Source organism: Sebastes umbrosus, chromosome 23 (genome assembly GCF_015220745.1).
Source record: "Sebastes umbrosus isolate fSebUmb1 chromosome 23, fSebUmb1.pri, whole genome shotgun sequence".
NCBI lineage: Eukaryota > Metazoa > Chordata > Actinopteri > Perciformes > Sebastidae > Sebastes > Sebastes umbrosus.
In genome coordinates, this window is record NC_051291.1 from 21554363 (window position 1) to 21571369 (window position 17007).

A 17007-nucleotide genomic window follows, 5' to 3' on the forward strand; every position below is an offset into this window, starting at 1 on the left:
TTATATCAGTTTTAAGGGAAATGGCTGCTTAAATCCACCATTTTTTTGGATGAACTCCAGTTAAACTGATAGTTGAAGTGTTTCTCAGTGTGGTTGTATGAGGTACTGATCCATAGTCAGTGTATTACTACAGTAGATGGAGTTTGGACAAACCGACAGAAATACCAATGCAAGAGCAAAGCAATGTACTGCTGTGGACGGGAGCAGCAACTAAACGTATTCAAAGCCACCAGACTCCATTGACAAAAACAGTAATTTTACCTCTCAGAACAGGGGAGTTGCTGGTCTACCGCTGCATCCATCGGTTAGTTAGTTTGTGTTATGGCATGACTTTCGTAAAACCAAACTAACCCCTTTAAAACACCAAAGTCACACAATAACACAAACAAACCAACCGATCGATGCAGCGGTAGACCAGCAGCTCCTGTGTTCTGAGAGGTTTAAATTGCTGTTTTTGTTAATGGAGTCTGGTGGCTTTGAAGACAACAATATAACGGCTTCAGTTCCCCATCTGCATAACTAACGTAGCTTTGAGAAAGCTGCTGACAGTTGTGACGGCGACTTGAAGATTTGAAGCAGGTAAAACAGACCTGTGAAGGTCGTGTGAACTCTAAAGGTCAGAGTGGATGTAACAGTAAGAGTGCCTCCAAAGATAAGAAACCACAAACACCACAGAACAAGTGTTTTGCATTGCTGAGAAGGTTACTGTCGGGACTCGACTGGGTGCAGTTAACACCCTGTTTCCGCCAAACACACACACACATACACACACATACAGTATATGTAAACAAACACACACATATATACACACACACACACCCTCACACCCTTTCCCCGTGCTTCCCACAGAACAAAGAAACAATGGAGGCAGGAAATGGCTGAACCCGGTGCTCTGCCCACGATGGAAATACACACTGAGGGTCCAACTTCTGTTCTGGACGTACGCCAGCGTGGACACACAACACACACACACACACAAACATACTGTATATACACACACATGTACTTTAACGGCTCTATCACTCTCTCTCAGCAGGGCTGTGGTTCCTGTAGCTAATCACAGAGCTACAGAGAGGAAGCTACATGACATTAACTCTGACACTGACACGCACACACACACACACACACACACACACACACACACACACACACACACACACACACACACACACACACGACAAAGAGGTTGAGTCGTGTTCTTTCACTTCAAAAGACGAGAGGTCAGAGGAGATGGAAACAATAGAACCAAACAGAAAACAATAGAATATTTAGAATGTTATACAATGCAGTATACAGTGGTGGAAGAAGTATTCAGATCCTTTACTGCAGTAAAAGTACTAATACCACACTGTGAAAGTACTGTACTACAAGTAAAAGTCCTGCATTCAAAACCTTACTGACGTAAAAGTATGTGTCAGCTAAATGCAGCCTGTTGGACTGGTTTATGTATGGACTACTTTAAGTCTGGACTGGTATAAGGATGGACTGGTTTAAGGATGGACTGGTTTAAGTCTGGACTGGTTTAAGAATGGACTGGCTTATGTCTGGACTAGTTTAAGCATGGACTGGTCTTAGTATGGGCTAGTTTAAGTATGGACTGGTTTAATTATGGACTAGTTTAAGTATGGACTGGTTTAATTATGGACTAGTTTAAGTATGGACTGGTTTAATTATGGACTAGTTTAAGTATGGAGTGGTTTCAGTATGGACTGGCTTATGTCTGGACTGGCTTATCTCTGGACTGGTTTACTGTTTGGAATGGTTTAAGTCTGGACTGGTTTAAGACTGGACTGGTTTATGTCTGGACTCTTTAAAGAACGGACTGGTTTAAGACTGGACTGGTTTAAGACTGGACTGGTTTATGTCTGGACTGGTTTAAGACTGGACTGGTTTATGTCTGGACTCTTTAAAGAACGGACTGGTTTAAGACTGGACCTGTTTATGTCTGGACTGGTTTAAGACTGGACTGGTTTATGTCTGGACTGGTTAAAGAATGGACTGGTTTAAGACTGGACTGGTTTAAGACTGGACTGGTTTATGTCTGGACTGGTTTAAGAATGGACTGGTGTAAGACTGGACTGGTTTAAGACTGGACTGGTTTAAGACTGGACTGGTTTATGTCTGGACTGGTTAAAGAACGGACTGGTTTAAGACTGGACTGGTTTAAGACTGGACTGGTTTATGTCTGGACTGGTTTAAGAATGGACTGGTGTAAGACCGGACTGGTTTAAGTCTGGACTGGTATATATCTGGACTGGGTGAGGACTTACTGGTGTGCAGGGTGAAGTTAGCCGTCTCCTCATCTCTCTGGGACTGAATCTGCAGCTGGTAGGTGGTTCCAGGCTCCAAGTGATCCAACATGCAGGTGAAGACACCTCCCATCTCCTTGTTCCCTCCATCCTCGACTTCTGACTGGTTTGTTCCCAGATAGTTAGCTCCCATCCCCTCCTTCGCCTCCTCCTCCTCTCCTCCCTCCCTTCCTCTAATCTCATTAGTCTCTTCCTCCTCATCTCCTCCTCCTCTGTTTCTTCTACACTCAGCGCCGTCTGCTCCGGCGTCTGGAGAGGTCACGGTGAAGGAGCAGTTTGGTCCAGATGTTTTGACAGTAAGTGAGATGGAGTCCAGGCTGGATACTGATTCAGATACAGAGATGCTACATGGGACAGACTGGGTCTCTGTGGGAGCTGCACTGCTCAGATCCTGACAAGGAAACAAAAAACAAACAGTTAGATGAAGAACTGAAAGATATTTATTTTTGTTTTAATAGTTTTGACTTAGTGATATGCCACCAAAAACCTGTTATTCTTTGTGACGACCAAAAACAGCCAAAAAACAAGATGGTGACGGGCAAATATCAAGAAGGTGACGGCTAAAAACCAAGATGGTGACGACCAAAAACCAAGATGGCGACGGCTAAAAACCAAGATGACAACGGGCAAAAACCAAGATGGCGACGGCCAAAAAAACAAGATTGCGACGGCCAAAAACCAAGATGGTGATGGCCAAAACCAACATGTAAGAGGCAAAGGCCAAGATGGCGATGACCAAAAACCAAGATGGCGATGACCAAAAAACCAAGATGGTGACGGCCAAAAACCAAGATGGCGACGATCAAAACCAACATGTGAGAGGCAAAGGCCAAGATGGCGATGACCAAAAACCAAGATGGCGATGACCAAAAAACCAAGATGGCGACGACCAAAAACCAAGATGGCGATGACCAAAAACCAAGATGGCGATGACCAAAAACCAAGATGGCGACGACCAAAACCCAAGATGGCGATGACCAAAAACCAAGATGGCGACGGCCAAAAACCAAGATGGCGATGACCAAAAACCAAGATGGCGACGACCAAGCAACACAAAACAATTATTTAATCTATATATTGTTCAATAAAAATCTGTAAAACCAGAAACAATGGATCTTTTGTATTGCTGCCAAAAAAGCATCAAACGGACTGCTGATGTAGTTAATCAGCTGAAGCTATTTAAAGAACCGTAACTGTGTTTTTATCACTTTTTGGGTTCAACTGACATTTGACCTTTTGCATGTATGTGTGCACGCTATAACCTTTTATACTTGACAGCAGAACAGAAAATAAAATCATTCATCACTGATAATGAGGTTCAGGGAGTTTAGAGACAACAATGCTTCAGGGAGGAGAGACAGATAGACAGACAGGAAGTGAAGGAAATGACGATTGAGGAAAAACAAACTGCATAAATATCAGTGTAACATACAGACTATTCAAACCCTCGGTGATGCTCTGCAATCAGCACATAGATCCTATTTTTCTCCATCTGTGTGCATCCAGTACAGAGAGTTCCGCAAGTTCAGGTATCGGAATCGGTATCGAGAAGGAAAAAATGGTATCAAAACATCCGTGCTAATTCCTACTCTGTTCCCATGTGTACTGCTTAACAAGAGAAAAACTTCACTGCAAATATTGCTCCTACTGTATCATATCTGAGACATAGCGGTAGCATTGCTGCTCTTAAGTTTATAAATCATCTTGATCTTTCATCTTAATCAAGAACGATTGAAGACCTTTCTGTCATATAGACAAAAAAGAGAAATATCTTCTTTTTCTCAAACAAATTGCAATGTTTAATTTTTCAGTCTCTTCAGAAATCATACGTAATCGTGGTCAATTTAAAAACACTGTTTTACCACCATTACATATTAAATGCTAAAAGTGCATGAGAATATGATTATTAATTAATATTCTGTTTTAAAAGTAGAACAATGGACTACATTGGTTGTTAAATTCTTTTAATTAAAGTGTGGCTTTGTTTTAATATTAAGATACTTTTTTTTGCAAAAATATTTTTATTTACTGAAGGAAGCTCATCATTGTCAAAGAAATAGGAATGAAAAATTTAATTTATTTTTGAACATATAAGAATAAATTGAGATGAGGCTCAACTACAGCATCTTTAAAAAGTAAAGGTATATCACATGTATTCTCACTATTTGTTGCACAAAAATAGACACAATTAAAGCTTGATAATGCCTTTTACATATAAATATAAATGTCTGAAATAAATGAGTGCGAGCAGACTCACCCGGAGCAGCAGCAGCAGCAGCAGTGAGGTGAACCACAGGCGGCAGAGAGAACTGTGAACTTTACATTTCAGCATTTTGATCCTCCTTCAGATCCTCAGATAGAACAAACTCCACCATAATCCTGAGGGTGAGGTAGAAGATTAGTGTTTATATTCACTGTTTCAGGGAGAAAATATTCCTCTCTTTTGTCTTTGAGGTCATCAGCGGAGTCCGACTGGAAAAGGAAAAATTAAAGTTGTGAAATGAAACAGCTGGAAAACAAAATGTCTCTCTTGGAAACACAATAAATACCTATTTGACAATTTTTTTCCATAAATTTCATCTCCGCTGTCCGTCGTCTCTTCTCCGTCTCAGTCCGTCCTCAACTCAGACTTCACTCTCAGTCATTCCTCTTTTTTCTCTGGCCTGTCTCACTCCCAGCTGTCTGTCTCTCTTCCTGTATGTCTGTCTCTATAGAGTCGAGGTTGGGAGTCACTAACGGACTTCCTCAATCATCTCTGTGAGTCAGTGCAAAGGCACGACTACAACCCTGCCTGGATGGAGGCTATAAATAGGCCGTAACTACACCTAGCTGCACTAACAGCAGAGGTAGACGTTATAAATAGAGACCAGTGATTGATTAGTTCCCACTGAGACGAGAGTTTAAAGTTGGTCTCTTTCTTTTCATGACAGCGTCGTCTTTTGATGAGACTTCATCTGTTTCTGGGTGTAAATTTAGCTTTGGCTCCACATTCTTTTGCTTTGCTTTATGATTTGCAATTATGGCTCTAAAGAAGCATTAAACAGTATATATATTTTATTATCATTGAATCAAATGACTGGATGATAGTAGTGCCAATCCAACTGAGAATCAACATCAAACTGCAGTTTTCCTGACCCAAAATCCCAAAACAACACTACTTAGGGCTAACTTAGGCTAACAAGAGCTAACTGTACGCTACCGTACAAGAACAAGAGCGAACACAAGCTAACTGTATGCTCATTTTTAGGATCTAAATTTGTAACGTCCAAAGAAATTTCATAAACTTTTTTTAGGACTGTTATTTTAACTTAATCGTTTGGTTGTTTCATTGTATCAGCATCTTGTCTAATTATCCCCATTTATCACCAATTATCTGTAAACATTAAGTCTTTTCTACTGATTATCAATCAATAATCTTTTTTTTTTTAGCTAACTTTGGTTTCATTGTTGTATAAATATATTTTTAAGACTGTTATTCAGACAAATTCATAATTTCATTTTCTTAAAATATCAAATTAGGGCTACAATAATGTTTATTTCGATAATCAGTCTGTCAATTATCTTTTCAATTAATAGTTTATCTATAATAAATGAACATCACTAAATACAATGATACAAAACACAGAAAAAACATTGAGTCTAAATTACTTTTTGTCTTTAAAACTTAAAAGATTATTAGAGTAGATTTATTGACTTGATCTTTCATCCAGATATGAAAGTGTTATCATGTGATTAAAACTTAATTATCTTGTTAATTATCCTACTAATTTCAGTTCAAACAAAATTTGGAGTGGAATTTACTTAGAAAAAGCTAGGTAACAATTTCCACACATAAATTCTAAGTAGATTTTACAGATGATATTTCAAGTAAACTCTACTTAGAGTTATGAAGTGTTTCTATTAAAGGTACTCAAGTAACCTTTACTAGCTCAGTCTGAATAAAAGCACAAATATATATATACAGACGTAGGCAAAGTTGTTGGTAACGTTCCGTTAAAGAGAGAAAAACCCACAATGGTCACTGAAATAACTTGAAACTGACAAAAGTAATAATAAATAAAAATTTACTGAAAATTAACTAATGAAAATCAGCTGTTGCTTTTGAATTGTGGTTCAACAGAATCATTTTAAAAAACAAACTGATGAAACTGGCCTAGACAAAAATGATGGTAGCCCTAGAAAAGATGTAAAATAATGTGACCATAGGGACATATTAAACTAAGGTGTGTCCTGTAATTAGCATCACAGGTATCTTCAAACTTGTAATCAGTCTGTCTGCCTATTTAAAGGGTGAAAAGTAGTCACTGTGCTGTTTGGTGTCATGGTGTGTACCACACTGAACATGGACCACAGAAAGCTAAGGAGAGAGTTGTCTCAGGAGATCAGAAAGAACATTATAGACCTTCATGTTAAAGGTAAAGGCTATAAGACCATCTCCAAGCAGCTTGACGTTCCTGTGACTACAGCTGCACATATTATTCAGAGGTTTAAGGTCCATGGGACTGTAGCCAACCTCCCTGGACGTGGCCGCAAGAGGAAAATTGATGACATATTGAAGAGACGGATAATACGAATGGTAACCAAAGAGCCCAGAACAACTTCCAAAGAGATTAGAGGTGAACTCCAAGGTCAAGGTACATCAGTGTCAGATCGCACCATCTGTCACTGTTTGAGCCAAAGTGGACTTAATGGAAGACAACCGAGGAGGACACCAAATCATAAAAAAGCGAGACTGGAATTTTCCAAAATGCATATTGACAAGCCACAAAGCTTCTGGGAGAATGTCCTTTGGACAGATGAGACAAAACTGGAGCTTTTTGGCAAGTCACATCAGCTCTATGTTCACAGACGAAGAGATGAAGCATCCAAAGAAAAGAACACTGTACCTAATGTGAAACATGGAGGAGGCTCGGTTATGTTATGGGGCTGCTTTGTTGCATCTGGCACAGGGTGTCTTGAATCTGTGCAGGGTGCAATGAAATCTCAAGACTATCAAGGCATTCTGGAGCGAAATGTGCTGCCCAGTGTCAGAAAGCTTGGTCTCAGTTGCAGGTCATGGGTCCTCCAACAGGATAATGACCCAAAACACAGCTAAAAACACCCAAGAATGGCTAAGAACAAAACATTGGACTATTCTGAAGTGGCCTTCTATGAGCCCGGATCTAAATCCTATTGAACATCTGTGGAAGGAGCTGAAACATGCTGTCTGAAGAAGGCACCCTTCAAACCTGAGACAGCTGGAGCAGTTTGCTCACAAGGAGTGGGCCAACATACCTGTCAACAGGTGCAGAAGTCTCATTGAGAGTTACAGAAATCACTTGATTGCAGTGATTGCCTCAAAAGGTTGTGCAACAAAATATTAAGTTAATGTTACCATCATTTTTGTCTAGGCCAGTTTCATTAGTTTGTTTTTTTAAATGATTCTGCTGAACCATAATTCAAAAACAATATCTGATTTTCATTAGTTAATTTTCAGTGAATTTTTATTTATTATTACTTTTGTCAGTTTCAAGTTATTTCAGTGACCATTGTGGGTTTTTCTCTCTTTAACGGAACGTTACCAACAACTTTGCCTACGTCTGTATATATATATATATTTTTTTTATCTCAGTGCAGTTTTGAAGTGCAATGTCTTTGCAAGAAACTGAAGTGCAATCACTCGCATATCCTTTTCTTTTAGTGTCATACAGAATAATTACACAATATGTAGTTCTACGGTGGCCCTGAGACCTCGACGCACTGCAACTTAAGCAAACACAGAAATAGACATAACGCAAGCAAAAGAATACGTCTTCGCCAATTTGACAACATGAGCGGCATTTAGCTGCAAATAGAGAAAGCACAACCAATGCTACAACTGCCACCGACAAAAAAGGAAACTTTCTAGGGAACACTAAAAAGTGATGCACTGGCTGTTGCCATGATTTGTGACTCATTAAGTTATTGAAGTCGACTATCTGTAAGTGGTATTGGAAAATTAGCTGGCCGTGTCTCTGGAAACAGTGTCCATTGTTGTCTACTATTGTTGTGCTACCTGTAGGGATGCTCATTTTTAAAAGTTTTCTTAACCGATAACCGACCCTCGTCAACCGATTATTAACCGTTAACCGACAAGATTTGTGCCTCTTATGCAGCGGTGTACCAGCTGCAGGAGCACAACAGATATTAATTGATGGGAGTCTCCAGTTCACCGTCCGGGAGTGTTAACTTAGCAGCTACGATGCTGCGTGTAGTGTCGCGGACCTGCAGCCACTTTCCCAGTAAAAGTCTCCACCGCACATTTAGTTTAGTTTAGCAGGTTGTCAGCTGTGTGTCTGCCCGGCATAACTTTAGCTTGTGTCCAACAGTGTGTGTATTTGTGCTACGTTAGCAGCTCTAGCATTGCCGGAGGCTTCGTGCTCGCCGCCGCACACGTAGTCTGAATAACTTAAGTGAGTTTCCAACAGACCGTGTGTGTGTGTTGGCGGTGAGTGTGAGGTTGTTGGTGGCGTTTTAGCTGTGAACGTAGGTGTAGCAGTGTGTCTACAGTTTATTTGTCGGTGAATAAATGCTATTAAACTTCAACTCCTCCGCTCCGCTTAAGCAAGCCAGAGACCGGAGCCGACTTCCTGTATCCTGCAACTCCGGCTCCGCCTCTTAAGGTGGGCTGTTAAGGTGAACCAGCTTTTCTCCTTAAAATGACGAGCCGCTCCTCTGAGCAGCTCAGCTTTTGAGTTAATTATTAATATTTCTTTTAACCGTTATATCCGATAGCGTTAATCGGTTAAAATGCTTAATGTCGGTTAACGGTTTAACGGTTAATTATGAACACCCCTAGCTACCTGCTATTTTTTCTAAATGCTGCTCATGTGTTGTTATATTGGTGAATACGTTTTCTTAAGTTGCAGTGCGTTGATCCCTCAGGGCCATCGTAGAGCTCTCTTGTTATCACCACCCAATCTGTAAAGCCTCAGCACCCCATGGTTTTGACCCAGAACAATATACAAAACATGCAGTTTGAACAAAGCTGGCTCAGGCAAAACATTTGAAAGAGGACATAATTATAACTATAACTAGCTTTCTCTTGCAAGGCACAATAATTAGCAAGTATTTCCTGAGAACTGCAAGTTAAACAAAACAAAGCAGGGTCAGAAACATGCATGCATTCACTCACACTAGAAGTTTGTTGTGCAAAGTCTGGACTTTGGGAGACACCTCAGTTCCACTGATGATGATGGACACATGGGCAGGGGTGGGGCCTTCGTGTGCTGCACTTCCACGGAGGACAAAGATCTTCATGACATGTTCAGCATAGTCCTCTTTGACGGATTTTTTGCTCACATCCTGTCAAAACATATGAATTGGTGTTCAGATGCAATATAATGTACATGTTTTTTTTTTTTAAATTACTAAATGCAAGAGGTGATTCAGTGGGTTAAAGTGGCCGTTTAATTCAGTATTTAAAGGGACTGTTTGTAAGAATCAGAAATTGGTTGTAACAGCGTCACCTTTGGCCGTTAAGTCAACGAAAGTCAGTGTTCTGTTGCTCGCGCTCGCCCATGTGCACGCGCTACCTGAATGTGAGCGAGCATCCGTCAAAACAGTGAGGCGACTCACGTCAGCTAAAATCACAATATCACTCTATATTTCAGCTGCTTGGCAGTAATGTTAGCTGACCAGACGAAGGTCTCTCCATGAATCAATGCTGATCCTAGTGTTGGCTTTTCATGCCTCAGCCTCCCGACCGCGGCCGGAGGGAACAGGGGATCTCTAAGTTTTGGTCAGAGACGATAACGTTTCTCGCTGCGGAGCCCCCTCACTTCACAAGACACGAGAAACCTCTGTTGGTCTGGAGGAGCTGCAGCATTTATTTCTGCACAAATGTCCACTGTACATTCACTAGATATTCTCAGAGCTAAACTAACTCTTCTGCAGTGTGGAGTGTGCGCGCATGCACGTGAGGTGGAGCGAGCTGTGAGTGAAGGCAGGCAGGCAGGCAGAGGAGCAGAGGAGCAGAGTACAGCAGAGACTCCAGCCCTGGAGACCAAAGCTACGGTCTCCCCCGCGTCCTCCAACCGCAGCCAACACTGTTTTGCAAGACGGGCTTCACTAGAGACAACCGAGAGGTTTTGGTTCTTCCGTGTAGTTTGTGTTGGAGTCTGAGTCTGATCAGCGTAGCCACGCGCGAGCGCACATGGGACACTGACCCGCAATGATTTATACGTGTAAGAAGTTACAACCAGTCCCTTTAAGTAACTATTTATTTTACAGTTTCCTTTTATACAGATTAAGACAGGGTAAGGCTCAAATCTTTGATTCTATTGATTTGAAATATTATCTTAACATTAAAAATGACATAAAAGACTGTTCAGTAAGTTAAACTTGCTATAAAGTCACTAATCTTCCTCCATCCTTCTCTAGGCTGCAGTGAAACTGGCAGCATCACATAGCATGGCACAGTGGCACACATTAGAAAGCAGTCTGGACAGTAGCTGACAGACAGAGCTGATGCCGCGATATGACAGAGTTTACACAGAAACCAACATGCAGGTGTTTTAACGTGCAACACACTGCAGGCTACAATGCAGCGAGAGGAAATGTTCTCTTGTCCCACAGACATTAGTTTGCTTCACAACACTCTGCTTTTAGCCCATCACAACATAACGGTAACTGGTACTGCAGCTCAGTTCAGCAGAAACATTTTAACACCATCTGAACATGATGTCATCAGGTTGAGCAGCTCCTGTATTAGAGCTGATCAATGAGAGACTTGTTGAGATAGAGCGGGAACACCCCCCAGGAGAAAACTCTCTTTTTTTCTTTCTCTTTCAAAGGTCTTTTTATTAACTGTCAATAATCAATAGAACAGTCCCTATACAGGGAAAGTTAATTTGAGTTTTTCTGAACAACACTCACCCGTGACACAACACATCAATCAATCATCCCTGACAACAACAACATACACACAGACAGCCACAGCTGGTCACATAGGACCTAACTGATTCTCAATCATGGATACATAAAATTTTAATTGTAGGGAATACAACACTGGGAGAGTATCCACAAATAAGTCATGAAATAATAAGAAGAAGAGAAAGAAAAAAAAAAAAAAAAACATTTAAAAAAAAAAATATATATATATATATATATATAAACTGGAAAAACAAAGTTCGGAAACTTGTGTTTAGTGGATTATTTCTCTGTTGTTACAATGCTAATTGGCATTGTATTTTATATCGTTAGAAAGCCTGTTTATTTACCTTCGCAATGATGTCCAACTTGTAAGGATCATGCATTTGTGGGATGAGCAGCACAGCTGATTATGTGGGTAGCGCCCAAGAAAAATTTGCCAAAATGCTCCGTCAATGGTAAACAGTGTATTCTCCTGTTGGTATTGACTCTTGTTTTGAGTTGTTTGGTGGATTGGATGATTGAATTCTCTATCAGTAACAAGGAACAAACAAAACATATTGGCAATTTTACACTTTATTCATTTAATACACCGTCAGGAGCCTCAGTAGCGTGTGAAAGATCCATACGCAGCCACAACAGCCTGGCACCTCCTCCTCATGCTGGTCACCAACCTGGTCACACGTTGCTGTGGGATGGCGTTCCATTCCTCAACCAGGATTCGTTGCAGGTCAGCCAACGAGGTTGTGTCGGTCACTCTAACACGTACAGCACGCCCAAGTTGATCCCACAAGTGTTGAATTGGGTTGAGGTCTGGACTCTTGGCAGGCCGTTCCATTCTCTCTACTCCCACATTGTGGAGGTAGTCTGTGATAACCCTGGCTCTGTGGGGGCGAGCGTTGTTTCTTGGAGGATGAAGTTAGGTGCCAGATTGTGGAGATATGGGATCGCCACTGGCTGCAGAATCTCATCCCGATATCTCCCTGCATTGAGATGGCTTTCAATGATGACAAGCCTTGTTTTGCCAGTGAAGGAGATGCCGCCCCACACCATGACACTGCCCCCACCAAAAGCTGTTACTCCATTGGTGCAACAATCAGCATAGCATTCTCCACGTCGTCTCCATACTTTGACCCTGCCATCCAACTTTGGCAGACAGAACCTGGACTCATCACTGAACATGACATTCCCCCACATGTTCAGGATCCATTGTCTGTGTTGTCGACACCAGCGCAAATGGGCCTGGCGGTGAAGGGCAGTCATTGCAGGCTTCCTGGTAGCCTTATGAGAATACACTGTTTACCATTGGCAGAGCATTTTGGCAAATTTTTCTTGGGCGCTACCCACATAATCAGCTGTGCTGCTCATCCCACAAATGCATGATCATTACAAGTTGGACATCATTGCGAAGGTAAATAAACAGGCTTTCCAACGATGTAAAATACAATGACCATTAGCATTGTAACAACAGAGAAATAATCGACCAAACACAAGTTTCCGAACTTTGTTTTTCCAGTATATATATATATATATATACCTACATACACACACATACACATATATACGTACACACATACACATACATAAAAATAGAAGAAAAAAAATAACAAAAATAATAATGATAATAATGAATAAATAAATAAAATAAAATTTAAAAAGGGAAAAGAAGATACTACTACTGGCTAAGTATAAAACTCTTCGGACCTTCAGAGTTCATCATAGTTTTCATTCAAAGCCCCGAATTTCACCTTTTTCCTGACTAGTTTGAAGCTTTGAATTAGCCACTAAAAATAATTTAGCTCCATGCAGTAGGCCTTTGTGATGTGTGCCACATGCATGAGGCTAATTGTGCTAGCATGCTAACGAGCTAGCTGGCTATGTTTTCAAACCAAACACTGACTTCAGCTGACAAGCTAACAGGAATGCACAAAAGTGAACTAAGCACATAAACATACTCACATCTCTCAACATCCACGAATATCCACCTGGAACAAGAGACCAGCTGTTGTCTCTCAAAGTCAGCTCAAAGTCAGCTCAAGGTCAGTCTTCTTCCACGTGCCCAGGCTCCTCTGACGTCACCCACTGAGCTTGCAAATTCACTCCCATTGCCCAGGTACATGTTACTAGTCGGCTGTAGCTCAGAGCAGGTTGTCCACAAATCAGAAGGTCGGTGGTTCGATCCCCGGCTGCTCCGGGTCACATGTCGATGTGTCCTTGAGCAAGACACTTAACCCCAAATTGCTCTCGAAGGCTAGCCATCGGTGTGTGAATGAGTATTTAGATTTGATCCTGATGGGCAAAGTTGGCACCTTAGCAGCCTCTGCCATGTGTGTGTGAATGAGTGAATGCTGACATGTAGTGTAAAGCGCTTTGAGTGGTCGGAAGACTAGAAAAGCGCTATATAAATGCAAGTCCATTTACCATTTACAAGCTCCTGTCAAGCTGTACAGTCAATACATCACTTTAGTTAATATTACTGGGTGCTGTGATTAAATAGTTCAGTACTGACAGAGTTAATAAGGCCCTCATAAGATGCTTATTAGAGGGACTATTTGTAACTTTCAGAAATGCTTGTTAACAGCGACACCTGTGGCCGTTAAGTCAACGAAAGTCAGCGTCGGGCTCGCGCTTGCTCGCTCTACATAGACATGAACGAGCATCGCTCAAAACAGTGAGGCGACACACGTCAGCTAAAACCACAATATCACTCTATATTTCACCTGTACATGCACGCTCGCATATGCGAGCGTGCATGTGTCCCGACCCGGTACATTTATACGCTTAAAAAGTTACAAACAGTCCCTTTAACATTAAAATTATTATTTTTATTATGTGTTCAGACTATACAGTATGTATTAAAGGGACTATTTGTAAGAATCAGAAATGCTTGTTAACAGCGACACCTGTGGCCGTTAAATCAACGAAAGTCAGCATCCTGTTGCTCGTGCTTGTGCTCGCTCTACATCACTCAAAACAGTGAGGCGACACACGTCAGCTAAAACCGCAATATCACTCTATATTTCAGCTGCTTGGCAGTAATGTTAGCTGACCAGACGAAGGTCTCTCCATGAATCAGTGCTGATACTAGTGTTGGCTTTTCCTGCCTCAGCCTCGGTGGGAGGGAGACACCAGCACCCGGTCGGAGACGATAACGTTTCTCGCTGCGGAACCCCCTCTCTTCACAAGACACGAGAAACCTGTTGGTCTGGAGGAGCTGCAGCAGTTATTTCTGCACAAACGTCCACTGTACATTCACTAGATATTCTCAGAGCTAAACTAACTCTTCTGCAGTGTGTAGTGTGCGCGCATGCACGTGAGAGTGGAGCGAGCTGTGAGTAAAGGCAGGCAGGCAGGCAGGCAGAGGAGCAGAGGAGCAGAGTACAGCAGAGACTCCAGCCCTGGAGACCAAAGCTACGGTCTCCCCCGCGTCCTCCAACCACAGCCAACACTGTTTAACAGACGAGCTTCACTAGATACAACCAAGAGGTTTTGGTGCTTCCGTGTAGTTTGTGTTGGAGTCTGAGTCTGAACAGCGTAGCCACACGCGAGCGTGCTTATGCGAGCAGTCTTCTTAAACAGTGTATAGACTGTTAACAAGTTTCTTATAGGTGCTTATAAATGTCTTATACTCTTAACAATAAACATGTTTATAATGCTATTATTAATACTTATATATATATAAGCATCTTATAAGGGCCTTAATACCAATTAACTAATGCTACAAGGACCTTAAAGCGTTGCCTAAATGGGTAACAAATACATAAGTTTTGTGGTGCTCAAGCTTACTTAAAAAAAACAACTATGTCCCATCATATCAAACCGTTATCACACAATTATGACATGTTTGAGATACTAATAAGTCTTTTATTGGTAAATCTGATCCCCAGAGGTTAAATTTGACCCACAGAAGGTTTGAGTTGACTCTTTTATTGTTCAGAATATCAAGTTAAAAGCCAAACTGCTTTTGTTTCAGCTGGTTGGAGCTACTTTTAGTCATCCACACCTCTTTCCTTCCTTCCTTCCTGCTCCCCTCCTCTCTCTCTTTGTCTCACTCTCTTATATTATATGAAAGTAAGTTTCTAGGAACAAAAGTTTACTCAAGTACTGTACTTCAGCAAAGTACCTCAAAACGGTTCTTTGTATTTCCATTTTCTGCTACTTTATACTTGTATTCCACTACATTTCAGAGTGAAGTATTGTACTTTTTACTCAACATTTATGCCAGCTTTAGTTACTTTGCAGATATTAATACAAAATATAATCAATTAATATATTCTGGTGTATTATTGTTTTTTTATATACTACCTAACAGTATATAACGTCATGATAAGTAGCTCCACCAACATTAAAGTGATGAACACATTAATGCATCAATAATTATAATCCAGTAAAATAATAGTATTCTGCATAATGAATACTTTTACTTTCGGTACTTTAAGTATATGTTGATGCCAATACTTGTACTTAAGCAATATTTTGAATGCAGGACTTTAACTTGAAGATGTGTTTTTCTACACTGTGGTATTACTACTTTTACTTTAGTTAAAGATCTGAATACTTCTTCCACCACGGGTAGTAGTACAATCAATAATTTAAAAAAAGAAAAGGCATAAATGGTATTAAACCGACTTGGAACCACTCTGATTATTCATCTATGTCAATAATATATTATGGAAAACTGACCCTGGATCTGTAATAAATGATCTAATAAGAGCTTGTTGGAAAGCCAATGTTACCACTCACAAACTATTTTTTTGTTTTTCCATGCTTCATGTCGCAGAGAGATGCTAATAATGTCGATAGTATTTTTGTTTTTAAGGTAAATTATACCTGCGTCAATGAAATTAATCTGATCTTAATCATATCTTATAAACTTGTGACTGTATTTTACATTTTTTACATTTTTTTTTATGGTTTAAGTGTCAAACTGTTTAGTTATAAATGGTTTTCCTCAAGTTCGGTTTGATTTATGGCACAAAAACGCTGTTATGTACATGTGACCTTTTTGCTTACAAGCTAGCATACATGGTGTGTCCTTTAGCCTGCATAATAGAGAGCCAAAGTCATGACATCACTTCCTGTCTAGCCTCTGTTCAATGTACAATTATTTGGTTTTCAACCCAGTCAGTCAGTCAGAGTCCACAACAGCATGAGTCAAGAGCTCCATTGTTTTTATGTCCAGTGTTTATGTACAGATTACAAGTAACAATATATATGTAGATAGAGTAGATAGAGGTTATAACACTACTCAGTGGCTAATGTTCCCAACTATTACAACATTCAAGTTGATTAGTAATACAGTTAAAAAAAAACACGTAGCATACGTACACTGGTTAGCATCAGGTGTACTTGGACTGGGCTGTAATACCCACACAGCAGAAGTTTAAAGGGACACTAACATGTTTTATCATTATTTTGATGTGATAGTTTCGTTCTTCAGAACTCTGAAATGGGTGTTTAGATGAAGTCAGTTTGTATTTGTTCATCTAACCAACACTGTCTGGTGAGCTAATTCTTGAGTTAATAGTTTACTGGCATATGTTATCTTTTCTAGTCACAATTCTGGTAACATTTGCAAGTAATTACTGACTCTGACTACCCATCATCCCTCCCTTCCAGATCAGGACCTTCTGTCTCGTTTATTGATGCATATTATTATTATTATAACAGCAGAAATCTCAATAAAAATAATATTTCTAATCAAATTTTATTTTACTAGCTACTGTTATTATTAACTGTTCTGCTGTTATGGTACAATACAGCAGTTTCTTCAGTTTCTCCATGCCAAATGTGACATTTTATTTTATAT

General features: G+C 40.4%; 1 protein-coding gene and 1 long non-coding RNA gene across 6 annotated transcripts in view; both read right to left on the reverse strand.

The window, feature by feature from the left end:
- ptprb (protein tyrosine phosphatase receptor type b) overlaps positions 1 to 9652 on the reverse strand; it is a 39289-nt gene extending 29637 nt beyond the window's left edge. For 3 of the 5 annotated variants that reach the window (XR_005205637.1, XM_037761325.1, XM_037761322.1), the window contains exons 1-2: positions 4567 to 4950; positions 2271 to 2700 (exon numbers count right to left, since the gene is read on the reverse strand). Coding sequence is in view for 4 of the 5 variants with exons in the window: in XM_037761325.1 (XP_037617253.1) it covers positions 2271 to 2700; positions 4567 to 4641 (505 nt within the window). In the remaining variant the exon portion in view is untranslated. Of the gene's footprint in view, positions 1 to 2270; positions 2701 to 4566; positions 4990 to 9462 lie in introns of those variants that run through there. The other 2 variants (XM_037761324.1, XM_037761323.1) reach the window with 2 other exon arrangements.
- Positions 9653 to 10078: 426 nt separating this feature from the next.
- Positions 10079 to 14510, reverse strand: LOC119483210. Its single transcript, XR_005205639.1, has 2 exons — positions 14396 to 14510; positions 10079 to 10129 (listed from the first exon to the last, which is right to left on the reverse strand). It is a non-coding gene; the product is annotated as an uncharacterized LOC119483210 (long non-coding RNA).
- Between the last annotated feature and the right edge of the window lie 2497 nt (positions 14511 to 17007).